The 17,481-nt window shown below is 46.8% G+C and overlaps 1 protein-coding gene across 3 annotated transcripts in view; it reads left to right on the forward strand.

Annotated features, from left to right (window-relative positions):
* LOC133347229 (glutamate receptor ionotropic, NMDA 2C-like) overlaps positions 1-17,481 on the forward strand; it is a 122,460-nt gene that overhangs the window by 63,358 nt on the left and 41,621 nt on the right. For 2 of the 3 annotated variants that reach the window (XM_061559331.1, XM_061559347.1), the window contains exon 5: positions 14,117-14,285. In XM_061559331.1, the coding sequence (XP_061415315.1) occupies positions 14,117-14,285 (169 nt within the window). The remainder of the gene's footprint in view (positions 1-14,116; positions 14,286-17,481) is intronic. The other variant, XM_061559339.1, reaches the window with a different exon arrangement.

Here is a 17,481-nt window from a genome sequence, read left to right on the forward strand (position 1 = left end):
TGCATCAAATGTGTGTAGATGTCCACTTTAATTGAAATGTTGTACGTTACAGCAGCCAGGTTTATTTATCTACAATGTTGGAAAACCATCATTCGCCTTGGCCAGGTAGCCAGACGACGCAAGCGTAGTATCCAAATACCTGACCTGTAAGAATGCGTCCCCACACTTGCTTTTAGCAATGTATAACACGTTGTTTTCTCATATTTAAACTAATTATTTACGTTGGCAATGGTGCATAAGCACAATTCACACGAAATAATAATGTTTCTAAATGGCAGTGTGTCGCCTGAGAAGATAAAATATAAATGATAGGTAACGTTTCGGGCAATATCCCTCATTCACAGCGAATAGAGAGGCCAGAGAGAGAGAGAGAAAGTTGATAATAAGAGTAGGAGTCTGCACTCGTTTACACCATGGGACCTGATAATAATTGAATGCCTTTCAAATGTGTTTTTTTATGATGAACAGTTTAAAAAAATATATGCGTATGAATAGTGTCCAATTGGTAGCAGTTGATTAACAGACAAACGCTTTCAATAATCACAAAGTATAATTACTAAATAAACGAATTAATATTAAAATCGAACTAATAAAATGTCGCTGGCACATTGCATTGTGGGAATATTTGTTCTTGTGAGAAACAGGCACAATCCCCATAGCAATTAATATTTTGGCCCAATAACCATTTCAACATAGAGGTTTATATAAGAGGTTTCTTTTCTCTCCAATGATGGTATGCCATGCGGCAGGGGTTGGGCTGTCGAGTGCATAACAATCAATGTTGTAGTTTTCTAATTGTTTTCTCTTTAACCTCAGGTATTCATTTATAATCGCCCCCTGGGAGCCCGTCCATGTATAATATTGTTATTGATAAAGTGGTGAAATTTGGCTCAGTCAATGATCGGATGTCACACGATCACATCTCCGAGCAAAACTGGAATCCCAATTTTTCTCAGGAAACATGCAATATTCTTTAAAAGGGCATTGCACACAAACTTTAAACCCAATTTCATCAGGAATTCATCCAACAATGCATCATTTGGTGTTCTCGGGATCACGCCATATCGCAAGGCATTAATATTAATGAAGTCGTCGAATTTTTCTGAGACAGGATATTACTGGCTTTTAAAATAGAAAATATGCCTCCTTCCCATATTAGTATCTTCACATTTAAAAAAAAAATTTTACACATCCTATCAGCCACACGGCCTTCTGGGAATAAATTTTTTCAGCAGCATTGGTTTGATTCTAGCAAACAAAGACCTTTATTTTTTATGTTGAGAGATGAATGTATGCAGGAGATATATCGTCTGCTTATTTATTTGGAAGAGTGACCCTGGAGCATTTGCAACGTCGGCACACTATGGCCTGCTCTTGCGAATTACATTAGGCGGCCTTTAACATCCACTTTGAAGCGGGTAGTAGATATTTTTTTATTATGGTTGCTATGCCCACAGTAATAATTGGGGCGACCGCTCGATTCGAACCATAAACCAATGTAGAAATTGGCGAATGCGCTACGGCGGGATCATGTCACCACCAGGGTAAGCTAGCATGTATTTATCTTCAAGGAAATTGTGGCTCCGTGGAGAATTGATGATTTTCTCAGAAAACTAAAGGGTCTATGATTATTACTTGCACCTATAATCAACTCGGCTTACGGGAGGATAGATACGTGCTCGATAATGATCGATGGACTCTAACACTTACCTTGGAGGGGATGTGTTGGTGTCGAGGCACACACTCCCTTTATCCGGACTTCAAAAGGGCCCTTCCGTGACTCACACTGATGGATGGGCCGTGTAGGTTAGCAGCAAGACAGACATCTGCCAAAGCTGATTTCCCTGTTGCTCTAAATTCACGCTCAAAAGCGTCTCTCTGCACACGTAGCAAGAGCAGCACATGAAAATAATGTGATTTGTGAAGTGTTCTTTATTGGCATGTAATGAAGGCCTCTTGGCAGAAAGGCTTGCGAGGTTATTGCCAATAAAAGGGAATGACGTGGCAATCGCAAGAGTAATGAAGGCGGCCCTGTGACTGTCCTGAGTTGGATGTCTTGTGCCTCTGTCTTCTACAAGAGTGTCCACTCGGAAACATTTGAATCACTGCCCTCATAACCACTGCAGTGGCGAATGCGCTATAGAACTGGCGGCCCGAGTTTGAGTCCCATCACAGCGAAGGTCAGTAACAAATGAAATCCAGACCAGTCCTAGGCCTCACCCCCACCACCGACCAGTATGGTAAAATAAGCCACGTGACTGACACGGCGTGGGGAAGTCTTCATCTAGGAGTGGATGGATAAATTGCTGTCAAATATTATTATTTATTGAATTAGTGTATGGTTATCAAAGCATGAGCAATTATTAATTATTCCTGCTTTCCTCACCTCATATCCGTCCATGCAATACCTTGTTTGGCAATTCAATAATAACACTAAAACGAGGACAGGAGGGAGGCTCATCACGGGCAGCGCTGTTGATGCCACCATCACACCCCGCCATCGTTTCCTTCCTTCTGCCAGATCCCATCGCTGTTGCGAAGTCAATACTCAACCGCAAACGTCGGTTCGGACACGATTCCATCATCTGGCTATATAATAAAAATAAAAATTGAAGATATGCTGTGCAATGTTGAAGAGTTTTGTCGTGTTTAACAAATACAAAATACAAATTACGAATTTGTATCTGTTAAACAAAACAGCCTACGATATACTTGTACACAGACACACACGTGATTACTTTCCTCGGCCAGGTTGCTCAACGCATTTGTCAATGCCATTGAACTTGAAAGGGAAAGTATAAAATGAGGTGATTTTCCGACAATGCTCGTTCTTCATAGCACACACGAAGGAGGGCTACTGCCCGAAACGTCACCCATTATATATTTATAATTTTAAGGCCACAGTCTTGTTGACAAATATGTTGTGTTTTTTGTGCGTTATTTGTGCTTGTGCACCACTGCCAACGCAGTCGCGCAATCACCAACATAATTTGTCTGTCAGCTTGATATGAACGTTTAATAACGTCAAAAAATGGCTTCCGTCATCCATTGTATCGTCACTGCCGGGCGAAGGCCACCCCACACCACAGATCGGCAGTGCCAGTCGGTCTCTCTCCCCACGTGAACTGATCCAATTGCTCCTTCAGTGGCAGTGCCACAGTCGGTCTCTCTCCCCACGTGAATGGATCCCATTGCTCCTTCAGTGGCAGTGCCACAGTCAGTCTCTCTCCCCACGCCCACTCATCACACTCTCCTTGACGGTCAATGTGACGTCTCTGATTTGCATTCTTTCCATGATTCCCTGTCTCTCAGTGTAATGGTGAGTGGTGCCATCGCGACACGCTTCTTTGTGTATTTGTCAACTTTTGCCAGGTATGACGTATGGACAATAACAACAGCAAGAAATTGACGGCTGGAAGGGAAATTTAAATCTAAAGAGCACACAAACCGAATTGAACTACTACTCAATTCGGAAAAGGAATCATTCGACGAAATAGTTAATATTTTATATTAATGTGAAAGTAAATGTATCAACTGAATTATTGGCAGCAAGCTCTGAGGTTAAGCTATGTCCATGTTGTGTTGAAGTCCATGTAATGTGCGCGTGTGTGCGTGTGGATTACGCTCTTCCCAGACTATTGAACTGCATTGTGATGAGGGTCACTCATGACAAACGTCTGCGTCGGATTATGAATGCGTGTCTGCGCTTGCACCTTTGACAAATTAATTAATGAGCCTGCAAAACTGAAATGACATTACAACGCCCCCATATCAAACCACTGGGATACATACTAATACAGCTTGCACCACCAAGTTCATTCGACTGAACCGAACCGGAGGATGAGCCGGCGACCGCAGCGAGGGTTAATAACGTGCGTTTGTATTAACCGCATGCTGCCGCAGTTACATAATGGATATTACCTCTTCCAAGATGTCTGGTCAACATGGAAGAGTAGGCCAAATACCCTGAACAAGGGCTCTGCAAGCTCCCTCTTGTGGAGGCCCTTCCGCCAACCGTGGCGTGAGCAAGGAGTTGCACGGCTGCGGCTTTACCTTCTATTACAAGTCACGTGTGCCGATGTCAAGTGGCCCACGTGACTTGAATGAAGTGATCTTTGGCGCTGCTGCTGATATTTATACATTTTGTTACTGATATCCACAACGGAGTCACTGATTATTTGGCGCTGCGCTCAGCACTTCACTTGTAAACACCGGCGCCTCGGCAAATCCGGTCCCAGGCCCTCTCACCGTGAGGTCTCCATCGCCACTGCTCATTGATCGGAGAAGGCACCACTTTCACCGGGTCCGATGAGGTTCTGCGTCCCGATTGCATTTCTCTTGAAACCGCCATCTCCACCCTCCTTTGTTGCACGCGGCAAATGGCTCTCAGGGCGAAGTGATGGCGTGACGGGGGTGACCAGAAGCGCGTGACCCTGCCGTGGCCCCTTGTCCGCAAGGAGGCACGTGGCATGGGAGCTCCCCGGTATGCCTTGGGTGCCATCGCCGAAATTCGATTCTCTACATGAGACGGCTACATTTGTCTAACAGACTTCAGGGTGAAGGTCAAGATGTCATCCTGGTTGATGCCACGAAAGCTCACCGTAACTTCCTTCTGGCAGATCCCGCAACTGTTGAATCATTTGACACGTGACCTTTAAGGTCCGCTCCCATAGAGTCTGGCCAGTTGGCTTGGCGGTTCGAGTGAGTGGCTCGCAATCATCAGGTTGCGTGTTCAAATACTGGTTGTGGGTTTACTCAGCCTATCATACCTCCGAGGTCAGTAACACGAGTACCACTGCGTGGGCAAGTCAACAGTGCTTGTCCTAAAAAATGACTCACCCCTGCAAAAGGCATGTGTGAGCTCCACCACTGGGGTTATGAACAGAATGTGAGCAGCGCTTCAATGCGCATTTGAAAGCGAACCACTTGGTTTGAACGAACGGTCGAAGCACCGCCACGACACGGCTTTAGGTCTTCCATTTGTTCCGTAGGAACGCTCAAACTTGCTGTCTTGGGAGAATGCCCTCCTCCACCAAGCACACCATAAACTATAAAACTAGTTTTACTTCACCAGGTAAGGCCCACTGTGACAGCTCAACAAAAGTGGCTTATCATGTGGACATTTATAGCAGCCAAATACTCTAAAAGCATGTTTTTAAATGCGGAGGGAAAAACTGGAGGACCTGGAGAAAAATGCACGTGACCATGGGGAGAACATGCAAACTCAAATATACAGGCGTCTGTGTCGGGATGGAACCATGACCTCCTGCATACCAGTCAAGGGAGTTAACATCTCCTAGCCACCGCAGCTTCTCATGTTAACCATGGCTGGGAATCGAACTCTGGGAGTGTGCTAACCACAGCACCACGACTCCACCTATTAATACCTCTGGGATATAATTTTGAAGGCAATTATAGTTTTAATTTTAAAAAAAATTAGGGATTAAGTTCATGCTTTGACGTGTACAAAAAACGGAATGCATCATGAGTCCAACACGCGTGTGGGGGACACTGCCCCACACGAAACAACCTCCTCCACCGTTTCCTGCACATTTTACTCTGAGAACCAGATATGTTCAGAACTTTGAGATACAACAATAAAATATAAATTTTCCACTATTTAATTATCATAGAAGAATTCCTCTTAATACATCCAAAAACATATCTCACGAGAATGCAAATTCCATCAGTGGCATCCAATTTAAATAGAGTAGATTTGAAAAGAGTTTCTGAAGTAAAAAAATTTATGGGCAGCAAAATCAATTATTAATGGATTTAACCTTGTTAGAATGTTAAGGGGACCCAAAATTAAGCTTAGTACTAATAATTGTTAGTAATAATACTAAATTTCGATTTAAAGCTTTCGTGACTGCAGTGGTTCATATTCTTGGTTCTTTCAGTAAAATCACGTAGAAAGAAAATATTAAAATAATAAAAAATAAAACAATTAAATTCTCACGACGTTTCGATTGCGACACAATCAATCATCATCAGGTGTGAAAACCACAGCAAGAAAATTTACTGTTGTTTTCACGTCGTGAGAATTTTATTGTTTTATTTTTATTATTTTATTATTTCCCTTCTACGTGACTTTACCGAAAGAACGAAGAAATAGTAATAATACTCTGTGTTTCTTTCGGTAAAGTCACGTAGGTAGAAAAAAATAATAGATCATGACGTTTCGATCGCAACACAAGCCATCACCATCCGGTGGGACAACCACAGCAACAACAAACAGTCGAAGTCGGCGAGAGATCTGCCGTGGCACGAGGTTATACAGTGTAGTTTGTAGTGTAGTGTATAGTGTAGTGTATAGTGTAGTGTATAGTGTAGTGTATAGTGTAGTGTATAGTAGGCATCGGCAGTAGGGGGGAGAGAGGAGGTGGGGGCAGAATATGGACCCCGCGGCAGCACCCGGGTCACTGGAGTAGAGATCGGAGAGAGATGCACAGAGAGAGAGAGACACACACATAGACACAGATAGAGAGACACACACATAAACACACAGAGAGAGAGAGACACACATAGACACATACAGAGAGAGACACACATAGACACATATAGACACACACATAGACACACACAGAGACACACACACATAGACACAGAGAGAGAGAGAGAGAGACACACATAGACACAAAGAGAGAGACACACACATAGACACACAGAGAGAGACACACACATAGACACAGATAGAGAGACACACACATAAACACACAGAGAGAGAGACACACATAGACACATACAGAGAGAGACACACATAGACACTATAGACACACACATAGACACACACACAGAGAGACACACACATAGACACAGAGAGAGAGAGAGACACACACATAGACACAAAGAGAGAGACACACACATAGACACACAGAGAGAGACACACACATAGACACAGAGAGAGAGACACACATAGACACACAGAGAGAGACACACACATAGACACACAGAGAGAGACACACACACATAGACACAGAGAGACACACACACGCAGAGACATACACATAGACACACACACAGAGAGACACACACATAGACACAGAGAGAGAGAGACACACACATAGACACAAAGAGAGAGACACACACATAGACACACAGAGAGAGACACACACATAGACACAGAGAGAGAGAGAGACACACACACATAGACACACAGAGAGAGACACACACATAGACACACAGAGAGACACACACACACATAGACACAGAGAGACACACACACGCAGAGACATACACATAGACACACACAGAGAGACACACAGAGAGTCAGAGTAGGGGGAAGAGAGGAGGTGGGGGGAGATTCATGTTGATGTTTTATGTCTTTATGTGAACGAAAAGACACAAATTCGCCCGTTTTCTCATTGAAAATATGTTAATTTCAAAATGTCACTGTCCTGGTTACAAAGCAAAGTTTGTGGGGAATAATAGGTATTTCATGTACTTTTGAGGCATAAGCAATTAGGAAATAACACTTACCACCCAGGAACAAAAAAACATTTGTTGCACAGTGTATAATAAATTAGTGCTCATCTTCCAGGTAATTACGTAGCTAATCCAATGTGCCCCTGCTGGGGCTACGTGTATATGTAGATTCCACCAGTAAATAGTCACAATTAAACTAGGCGAAGTTTGCACACGAGTAAAATACCAAATCTGATCACGTCCACATTCATATGTGCTCATCTATTTGTGATAGTGAATATGTACACAGCGTATGCCACATTATCTTGTGAAAAACACAGAAGGAAGACGTTTTAATACCAGAGTTATAGGCTGTCCAATTTAAGAGGGCTTGTATCTAAATATATAAATGTATATGATTAGCTTACGCCTTGTGTCTACATATATTGTTACATATATGGTTATCTAAGCAGACACGTTTCATCGTGATGTTGATTTGGACAATTAGGAAAGGTTGAACGCAATTCAATCTCAGTGACAGATGAAAAATATTCCTCGTCTTGAGAATAATTCTCTCACCCGACTCTCGCATACAAATACATCCACAATCGCCTCCTGGAATAATCCCCTCTTCATTAAACACTTGCGTGGGTGCCTCCCTTCCAGTGATGAAAACCCCTTCAACAGTTTGTGGATATTTAAACAACGACAACAACAACAACAAAAAACTATGATAATATGATGCGCCAAATAGAAGCTACTTAGTTGTGTAACTTTAAATGTCAAATGATGAGAGGTAGTTCTGGATAGCATTTGTCTGCGTAAACCACGTGTTCCACCTCCAAGTGGCGATGGCTCTTTCCGAGCTCTCTCCGAGCTTACATTTACAAGCAAATCTCTTACATTTACAAGCAAATCTCTTACATTGACATGCAAATCTCTTACATTTACACGCAAATCTCTTACATTGACATGCTGATCTCTTACATTGACATGCTGATCTCTCACAATGCAATGGCCACCCACACAGCTGCGTTTGTCAAGATTTACCCGATCTTACATTTACATGCAAATTTCATCTCTAGCCCCGCCCACTGCACCCATCCCAAACCTTTATAGCTCCTTACCTTAGCAGCGCTCCAGCCATATATTTGTTTTCCTGCTTCAGCAGCTCTCACCTGAGGACGATTGCTTGTGGACTAACCATTTTAAGAATACATATTTACTACAAGTAAGGTGTTTATGCTTTCCATACCAAAGTGACTTTAATTCAAAATACATCTATGATCTTAACAAAATTCAAGCGTGACATTGTTTGGGCAGCTTGTTGATGCCTCACTGAGTCTCAGTGAGACTCTGCTCAGTATACACACACACAAAACAAACGTATACATTTAAGATGAGATGTGCATACGCAAGACGACGGGCTGCCTTGAACACCAACGGGACGAAGTCAAAGCGTCCTCTGTGCAGCGTGGAGCGAGAGGCGCCGACTCCCACACCGAAGTGGCACATTGCGTCCGTCTGGACGGATGCGGCAAACCTGCCACTGCGCCTGCCCTGCCAGGGCACGGCGAGAATCGAGCAATTGAATGGCGACGAAACACAGCAGTTTGAGTTGCAAGCACTACGTGGTTGCCACGTCGACTTGTCGTGACTCAGCCCTCCCCCTTCCCCCCACAGACAGAGATGCAACTGTGGAGCGATCCGCGTGCCGCAGTTTGAATCAATTCTCTGACGTCTAACTTGACCGCTGTTTGTATTTGGATTGTCAGCCAACACCGGTTACAACCCCAAGTGCACCTATTGCTCTCTTTTAGCCCCCACCCCCAACACGTTCCATTCATTGGCTACCACATTCAGATAAGCCCCTCCCCCCCTCCCCCTTAACTTAAGAGCTTGTCTCTTGGAATTTTGTCTCACTTGATACAGTAAATTTAGCTGTGACGGTCCCACCTGATGACGGAGACTTGTGTTGCCTCCGAAACGTCGTAATTTATCATTGTATTTCTATTATTATTTCTATTATTTTTATTATTTATTTTTACCCACGTGACGAAAGCTTCAAATCTAGAATCACATTCCTCTCTTTCAATGCTACAGTTGTGTCCGTCCCAATCGCCTAAAATGTGTTGTTTGCATGACGTTTGTCCACGTCAATAATAGATTCGTACGCGCGCTGTCTGATGCATGTACCGTGAGCGTGATGAGTTATTTCAACCAATCGATGCAGCGATTGTGATCAAGTCCGGGATCAGGCGTGAGTCACTCCACTCCTGCTGAAGAAGGCCCTTGCCACTTCCCTGCGGCCTGTGGACGTAATTTGGACCACGCTTTTGCGGGTTTGTGAAGTTGTGGGGAGCATAGACACTAGGGCATACAAGTACAGTACAACAAGTGGTTAGCGCAGTGCGCTGTGACCCCGGCCAATTCGCAGACACAGCTGACATCAGTGGTGACCGCTGAACCGATCCGGGTCACCCGCAGTAACCAGCACGGTGAATTATGGACCCAACAACTCCCATAACATGACATGGGGGTGCATCCATCCAGCAGTGGATTGACGACGAGCCGCACGTTATTTCAATTTCATGATGGAACCAACTTAAGTGCGGCAACGTCAACAATCCCAAGTGCAGCTTTCCGGGCTGGGCTCCGTGTTGATCATTCTTCTCTCAAGCTGTCGCCACGCACGACTGACTGCGCGGTGATGGGGGGTGCATTGCAGCGGTGGCGACCACAAACGACACCCGGGGTTGTGTTTGGTGGCCATTCGTGGGAGGGCCCAGCGTGTACAAACACGCTGGGCTGCAGCGAAGGTGGTGGCAGTGCTTCACGCTCACCGCTGCCCCTTGTGAAAGACTCAACGCAGGAGATCCCTGGGTTTAGATCTTCCACGAAGCTCATGGTCCACTCAAAACGGCATCCTTACAAACCATGGCAGTAGATGCGCATAGCTGATGCACAAGTGGAGAAGTAAAACCTCTCCAGTAGCACTGTGCGACTGTGGTCATCCAGAACAGACTTTACAACACGTACCGAGCAAATGCCCGATCCACAAATACGAATGAGACTTCGCGGCGATAGACTGCGCTACTCCTGACGCTGCTGCCCGGCTCGGCCACCTGGACGCGGAGCTGGTCCTAGACACAGCAGCAACGCATTCCCGTACGCTGGTCCTAGACACAGCAGCAACGCATTCCCGTACGCTGGTCCAAGACACAGCAGCAACGCATTCCCGTACGCTGGTCCTAGACACAGCAGCAACGCATTCCCGTACGCTGGTCCTAGACACAGCAGCAACGCATTCCCGTACGCTGGTCCAAGACACAGCAGCAACGCATTCCCGTACGCTGGTCCAAGACACAGCAGCAACGCATTCCCGTACGCTGGTCCTAGACACAGCAGCAAAACATTCCCGTACGCTGGTCCTAGACACAGCAGCAACGCATTCCCGTACGCTGGTCCTAGACACAGCAGCAACGCATTCCCGTACGCTGGTCCTAGACACAGCAGCAACGCATTCCCGTACGCTGGTCCAAGACACAGCAGCAACGCATTCCCGTACGCTGGTCCTAGACACAGCAGCAACGCATTCCCGTACGCTGGTCCTAGACACAGCAGCAACGCATTCCCGTACGCTGGTCCAAGACACAGCAGCAACGCATTCCCGTACGCTGGTCCAAGACACAGCAGCAACGCATTCCCGTACGCTGGTCCTAGACACAGCAGCAAAACATTCCCGTACGCTGGTCCTAGACACAGCAGCAACGCATTCCCGTACGCTGGTCCTAGACACAGCAGCAACGCATTCCCGTACGCTGGTCCTAGACACAGCAGCAACGCATTCCCGTACGCTGGTCCAAGACACAGCAGCAACGCATTCCCGTACGCTGGTCCAAGACACAGCAGCAACGCATTCCCGTACGCTGGTCCTAGACACAGCAGCAAAACATTCCCGTACGCTGGTCCTAGACACAGCAGTAACGCATTCCCGGGTGAAGAGCAGCCGAGGCAGCTGCTCGCAGGGAGCCACTGAGCAACGTCGCTCCCCGCCTACGGACTCAAGAAAGCCCCAAAGTGTGGCTGCATGCAGGGGCGGTTTCTTCATTAGGGCGATTGGGCGACGCACCACCAATGTCATTCAACCACAGAGTCACGCTCGCCGTCACTGTGCCTCTGGATATAGTCCAATCAGCGTCATGTCACGTTCTGTGGAGTACCGCCTCTTTTTGGGCGATTTCACTCCGGCTGAGAATCGCCCCGAGTGGCTCCATAGACTTAATTCAAAGATGTTTTTTTTTCGAACGGCGGGCGCTCCAATGCATTCTCTATGACTTCCGGGAGGGCTCGCACTAACGTGCTTACGTCATCATACGTAAGCACGTTTCATCCAACAATATAATTTGTCGCCACCTAGTGGAATCTTTAATAAAAGAAACTTGAGTGGATTCTATTAATAGTGAGTATAGAAACAAACAAGGAGATGTATTGTAAGAGTCACTTTATTTTTCATTAATATTAAAGAAGTGAAGTTGCCTTTACATGCTTAAGCTGTTAATGTATCCATTGCATGGGTGGACCTTATCCTTATCAATCATCCAGACATTTGCCCCCCCTGAGAGATTTTGCAGGAGCCGCCACTGGCTGCATGTCTCCCTCTCGTCTGTCCCAGCGGCGTGCGTTCGACCGTGGCGCGCTCACGCGGGGAGTGAAAACAAATGCGCTCCGCCCGGCCTCTCGAGCTCTCCGAAGTGCTAAGTGATGAATATTGATTGGCCGCCGAATAACTTTACCGAGACTTGTGACACGTCGCTCTTTAATGCCGCGCCTACGGTTTGTTTACATGTCCTGACGCATTCGTGATTCACGTTCAACCTTGATTCGTCACATGGGAAATATGAAATGTTGACTGCTCCTCCGTTTGCCTTTTACCTGCAAGGCACAGATTTAGAGAAGAGATGTTATACTCTCTGGTTCTTTCGGTAAAGTCACGTAAATAGAAAACAATTATTAAACACAACACAAGCAGCCGTCTTCAGGTGAGAAACATTATCTGCTGTTGTGGCTTTATATCGAGACTCCATCAGGTGTGCCTTCTTGTCTCGCAGTCTGTTTAACGATCTCACAGTTGTGTGGAAGCCCTCCCCGTAGAGGTGGTTCAATCTTGATTTGAAGCTTTCGTGACTGCAGGAATCCATACTCTGTTGTTCTTTCGGTAAAGTCACGGAGATGTTATAACCTGCTTCATGAAAGCACAACCAAAGTATGTTGTAAGTTTGTGTACGGCTCTTTTCAATTCACTCGTCACCGGTAGCCGCGAGCCTTGCCAACTTTACATCGGCGTCACTGATGCTGCAGCGGTGTAGCGAGCGTGGGGGGCAGGCAGGGGGTGCCTTGCCCCCCCCCCTCCCGGGTGGCCAAAACTGCGAGTTGGGGTCCCCGTTGACAACCACCGTGAGATGTGTTTTCAACAACAGTGCGAGGAAGTTCTACACAACACAATTGCGTTCCCCGCAGGAACTTCGTCGCGTGTGCAGCCCGACGTGTATGACGCTCAGTACGACGTGTATGACGCTCAGCCCGACGTGTATGACGCTCAGCACGACGTGTATGACGCTCAGTACGACGTGTATGACACTCAGTACGACGTGTATGACGCTCAGTACGACGTGTATGACACTCAGTACGACGTGTATGACGCTCAGTACGACGTGTATGACGCTCAGTACGACGTGTATGACACTCAGTACGACGTGTATGACGCTCAGTACGACGTGTATGACGCTCAGTACGACGTGTATGACGCTCAGTACGACGTGTATGACGCTCAGTACGACGTGTATGACGCTCAGTACGACGTGTATGACACTCAGTACGACGTGTATGACGCTCAGTACGACGTGTATGACGCTCAGTACGACGTGTATGACGCTCAGTACGACGTGTATGACGCTCAGTACGACGTGTATGACACTCAGTACGACGTGTATGACGCTCAGTACGACGTGTATGACGCTCAGCACGACGTGTATGACACTCAGCACGACGTGCATGACGCTCAGCCCGACGTGCATGACGCTCAGTACGACGTGTATGACACTCAGCACGACGTGTATGACGCTCAGTACGACGTGCATGACGCTCAGCCCGACGTGCATGACGCTCAGTACGACGTGTATGACGCTCAGCACGACGTGTATGACGCTCAGCACGACGTGTATGACACTCAGCACGACGTGTATGACGCTCAGTACGACGTGTATGACACTCAGCACGACGTGTATGACACTCAGCACGACGTGTATGACACTCAGCACGACGTGTATGACGCTCAGCACGACGTGTATGACACTCAGCACGACGTGTATGACGCTCAGCACGACGTGCATGACGCTCAGCCCGACGTGCATGACGCTCAGTACGACGTGTATGACGCTCAGCATGCAGATGGACCTATGACGTTCAGAATACTCAACACTCACCCTGAACGTGCTTTGTATTTCTACTCGGGATTGCTTCTCGGGGCTCAAAGAAATATTCTGTGACTCAAGTGCATAAAACCCTTAAGAATTATACGAGCATTCTGGAGCGTGTAATTGTGCGTACGCTGCAGGCATAATTTAAATGTAAATGTGGCACGAGTCGTTTTTTATCTTCCCTTACTTCTGCATTTTCTGGTCTCCCCCCCCCTCCTCTCTTCTCTTTGCAGGAATCATTCTGAGAGCAACTCATTTGTGAAAAGATGCTGCAAGGGATTCTGCATCGACATTCTGAAAAAACTGGCAAAAACTATTAAATTTACCTTCGATCTTTACCTCGTGACAAATGGGAAGCACGGGAAGAAAGTTCGAGGTGTGTGGAATGGAATGGTAGGCGAGGTAATGTTTGACGGAGAACATCTCTCTTTGGCCTCATTGTCCTGACCCCCTCCCCGCCTGTCCCACGAAGGGGTTCGTCTCCCCCCACCCACACGACCGCGATGGGACAGATCTGTCCATTCACAAATCTGTCCATTCACAAATCTGTCCATTCACAAATCTGCCATTCACATATCTGTCAATTCACAAATGTATGCACGTGTATGCGTGTTGAACTTCCTTCGCACCGTACGTAGCCAACCGTGCTAATGGAGGTGCAAATGGATCCCCACACCTGATTACTCCACGGAGAACGTGGAGAATGCACTAACACAACAAAGAGACCAATACCCCACGTATAGCCCACATGGGCTGCTGGCGAAAGTGATGTTAGCAAGCACCTATGAGGACCGCCGTAGCGGATTTGAGGGTGGTGCGGCCAGCACCACGCCTGGCCACCGTTGTCGCCAGGGAGCTGACGTGTACACGCTCGACCAGGTACTCAAGTAAGGCCGCGTCTGCCTAGGAGAGGCCTAGGACCGGATAAGATATTTGCCAAATATTCGTGAACAGTGATCAAACTCAGCTTGTCAGGTTCATAGTACAGTGTGTGAACCACAATGCCACCACTCCCCTTATACACGCACACGCGCAAGCATACACAGCCACACACACACGAACAAAAACGTAGATCCCCCATCTAGTCGAATGGACTCCAAGCACAAGCGAGCACATACTGAGGCCACCATGGCATATGAGGACACTGTCTGCTCAGCACGACACTCTTCCGCATTTGTCGCTCCAGTACTGATGTTCAAACTGCACCAGGCATATATTCAAGGCTGAGTCCACCTAGCGCAATTGCCAGCGGTGTTCCGCATTACCAGGAATTGAGGCATGGTCACAATCATGGTAGCACGATGCGTGAACCATTGCTGCACCACACAACAAAGACAAAGATCCCTCATGTAGCCTTGACAGACTTTTGGGTCAAGTGCTGTTAGTGACCACTTATGAAGGTCGGCATGGCACACGTGGGGGTGGGTGGCCAGCACCACACCCGGCTGAACTTTGTCTCCCAGTGACGATGTTTACTACACACCGCACCAGGAACTCATTTGATGCTGAATCGACCTAGGGGAGGCCCAGGACCAGTTCAGATCATCGTCACTGGTGTCGGCCGTGAGCAGGAATCGACCTCAGTCGCCGGGTTCGTAGCGCAGCGTAGCGCTAACCGCTCCACCACCGCTCCTCACACACACGTGCACACACAAGCTCCTATACATAATTATAATTACACAATCCCATGCACACACACACATTCACCTATAACTGTGTATGTACGTAGACGAATATACACTTAAACTAAAAACACTTCAATGAGGTGAAAGTGCAATTGTGGGGCGTACTTAACTCCAGAATGTCCTTATTGTCAAGTGATTGTTTCAAGTGGCAGGTGGCTATTAAAGAGGCACACGACAGTTGGGGCTAAACACCACTATAGAGTGAAACGCAGGCAGCAAATTACCTCGTCGTGTTATTTAATGCTCTCCGGGCAATGGCACAAGTGTATAATCAAAGAGCCCTTCGATGAATGATTCTATCATGCAGAATAATCACACCCTTGTTTGGACATCCCTTGCCATCTTTCCCATAGGTTTATTTTAATTACTCAATTGGGATTACACGGAGCAATCATCGTTCCCGCCCCAACTGGCAGACTCATGACCACTTGCAGGCTGATGCCCTGTGCTGCGTAGGGACAGCTGCCATTTGGGGGTCCTCTGGCCAAACCAAAAAAAAATCTCACTTGGTTATGGGTGCAATTCATATGCAAGTCTCGTTAGCGGTATATTTTAATGAACACCTCATTCTAGAACCAAAAATCGCACCTCCTGGATTTGCCATTCCTCCTCGAAAACACCGGTGGTGTCACCATCGACCACATCAAAACATTGACGGCAGGCCCATGCGCACATCTCCTTCATTAATGGAAAATTACAGCCACAGCAGTGCGACTGTGGCCATGCAACCCGAACTATGGACCATGTCGTAATACACAGTGGCCTGAGCTCTTTCAACAGACGAGGAATGGCAAAACTCCACAAACCCTCTGCTGAAGCCCTCGTGTCGTGGCTCACAGACTTCGACACTGACGTTTAGCTCCTGAATCATACTGCTGTCATCATGCGCAAGAATAGAATAGTATAATTTAAATATTGGATGCATGATTCACAGCGAAAGGTAGATGTTGCCATGCGCGCAGGCTAAACCATGGTGGTGCCACGTGGCGTCCAAGTGCCGCTGTGGTGGGTGGGAGTGCTGTCTGCATCAAGTATGTTTGCACCTCCTGCGTGCGTGGCCTCAATTGCCGGTGAACTGCCACCAATTACGCCCACGGGTTAAATTATAGGGCGATTCTCATCATTGGCGGCTCCTTCTTGTCTTCGATGAATTGTTCAAAATTCACAGAAGGGAAACTGGTGCCTTGCAAGGCGATGGGCCGCAGGCCGAGTGGTCAACGCGCCAGTCCCATGTCACAAAGAGTGGCCGGGGACACAGAAGTGCCGGCGTCAATACCCCAACACGTTGTCATCGCTAATCATACACCGTGTAACGAAAACATTCCTTTTTTTTTTCCTGCGTAGTAAGTGTTATTTTCTAATTGCTTATGCCTCAAACGTATAGAAAATGGCTATAAATCCCCACAAACTTTGCTTTGTGACCAGGACAGTGATATTTTAAAATGTACTTATTTTCAATGAAAAAACGTGGTGTGCATTTTTGTCTTTCGTTCACATAAAGTCATGGTCACAAAAGCAAAGTTCGTGGGGAATAATATCCATTTTATATACTTTTGAGGCATAAGCAATTAGAAAATAACACTTAGTACCCAGGAACAAAATTCGTGTTACATAGTGTTATGATTCATCACCTTCCAGTAGAGGGGTTTTCTCTACGACAGCTGACCGCACAGCCGGCTTGGATTAAAATCCCCCGCATTACATGCTGCGTTCTGAATTAAACATCCCACATCTCCAGTATGCAACTGTACAACACACGCAAGCCCTCGCGTGAGACTGCTGGTAGCTTAGTATTTGGCTTAGAGTATACCACGCTGCTCCGTTGGCGTAGGGAGAGTTAATTGAACTCCGCTGGCTTTCACTGCAGCTCGGAGCGCTGTGTGGATGTGCGTAATGCCACTCTGCATTCGAGA

This window comes from Lethenteron reissneri, chromosome 3 (genome assembly GCF_015708825.2).
Source record: "Lethenteron reissneri isolate LAM-NWPU_2019-01 chromosome 3, ASM1570882v1, whole genome shotgun sequence".
Classification (NCBI taxonomy): domain Eukaryota; kingdom Metazoa; phylum Chordata; class Hyperoartia; order Petromyzontiformes; family Petromyzontidae; genus Lethenteron; species Lethenteron reissneri.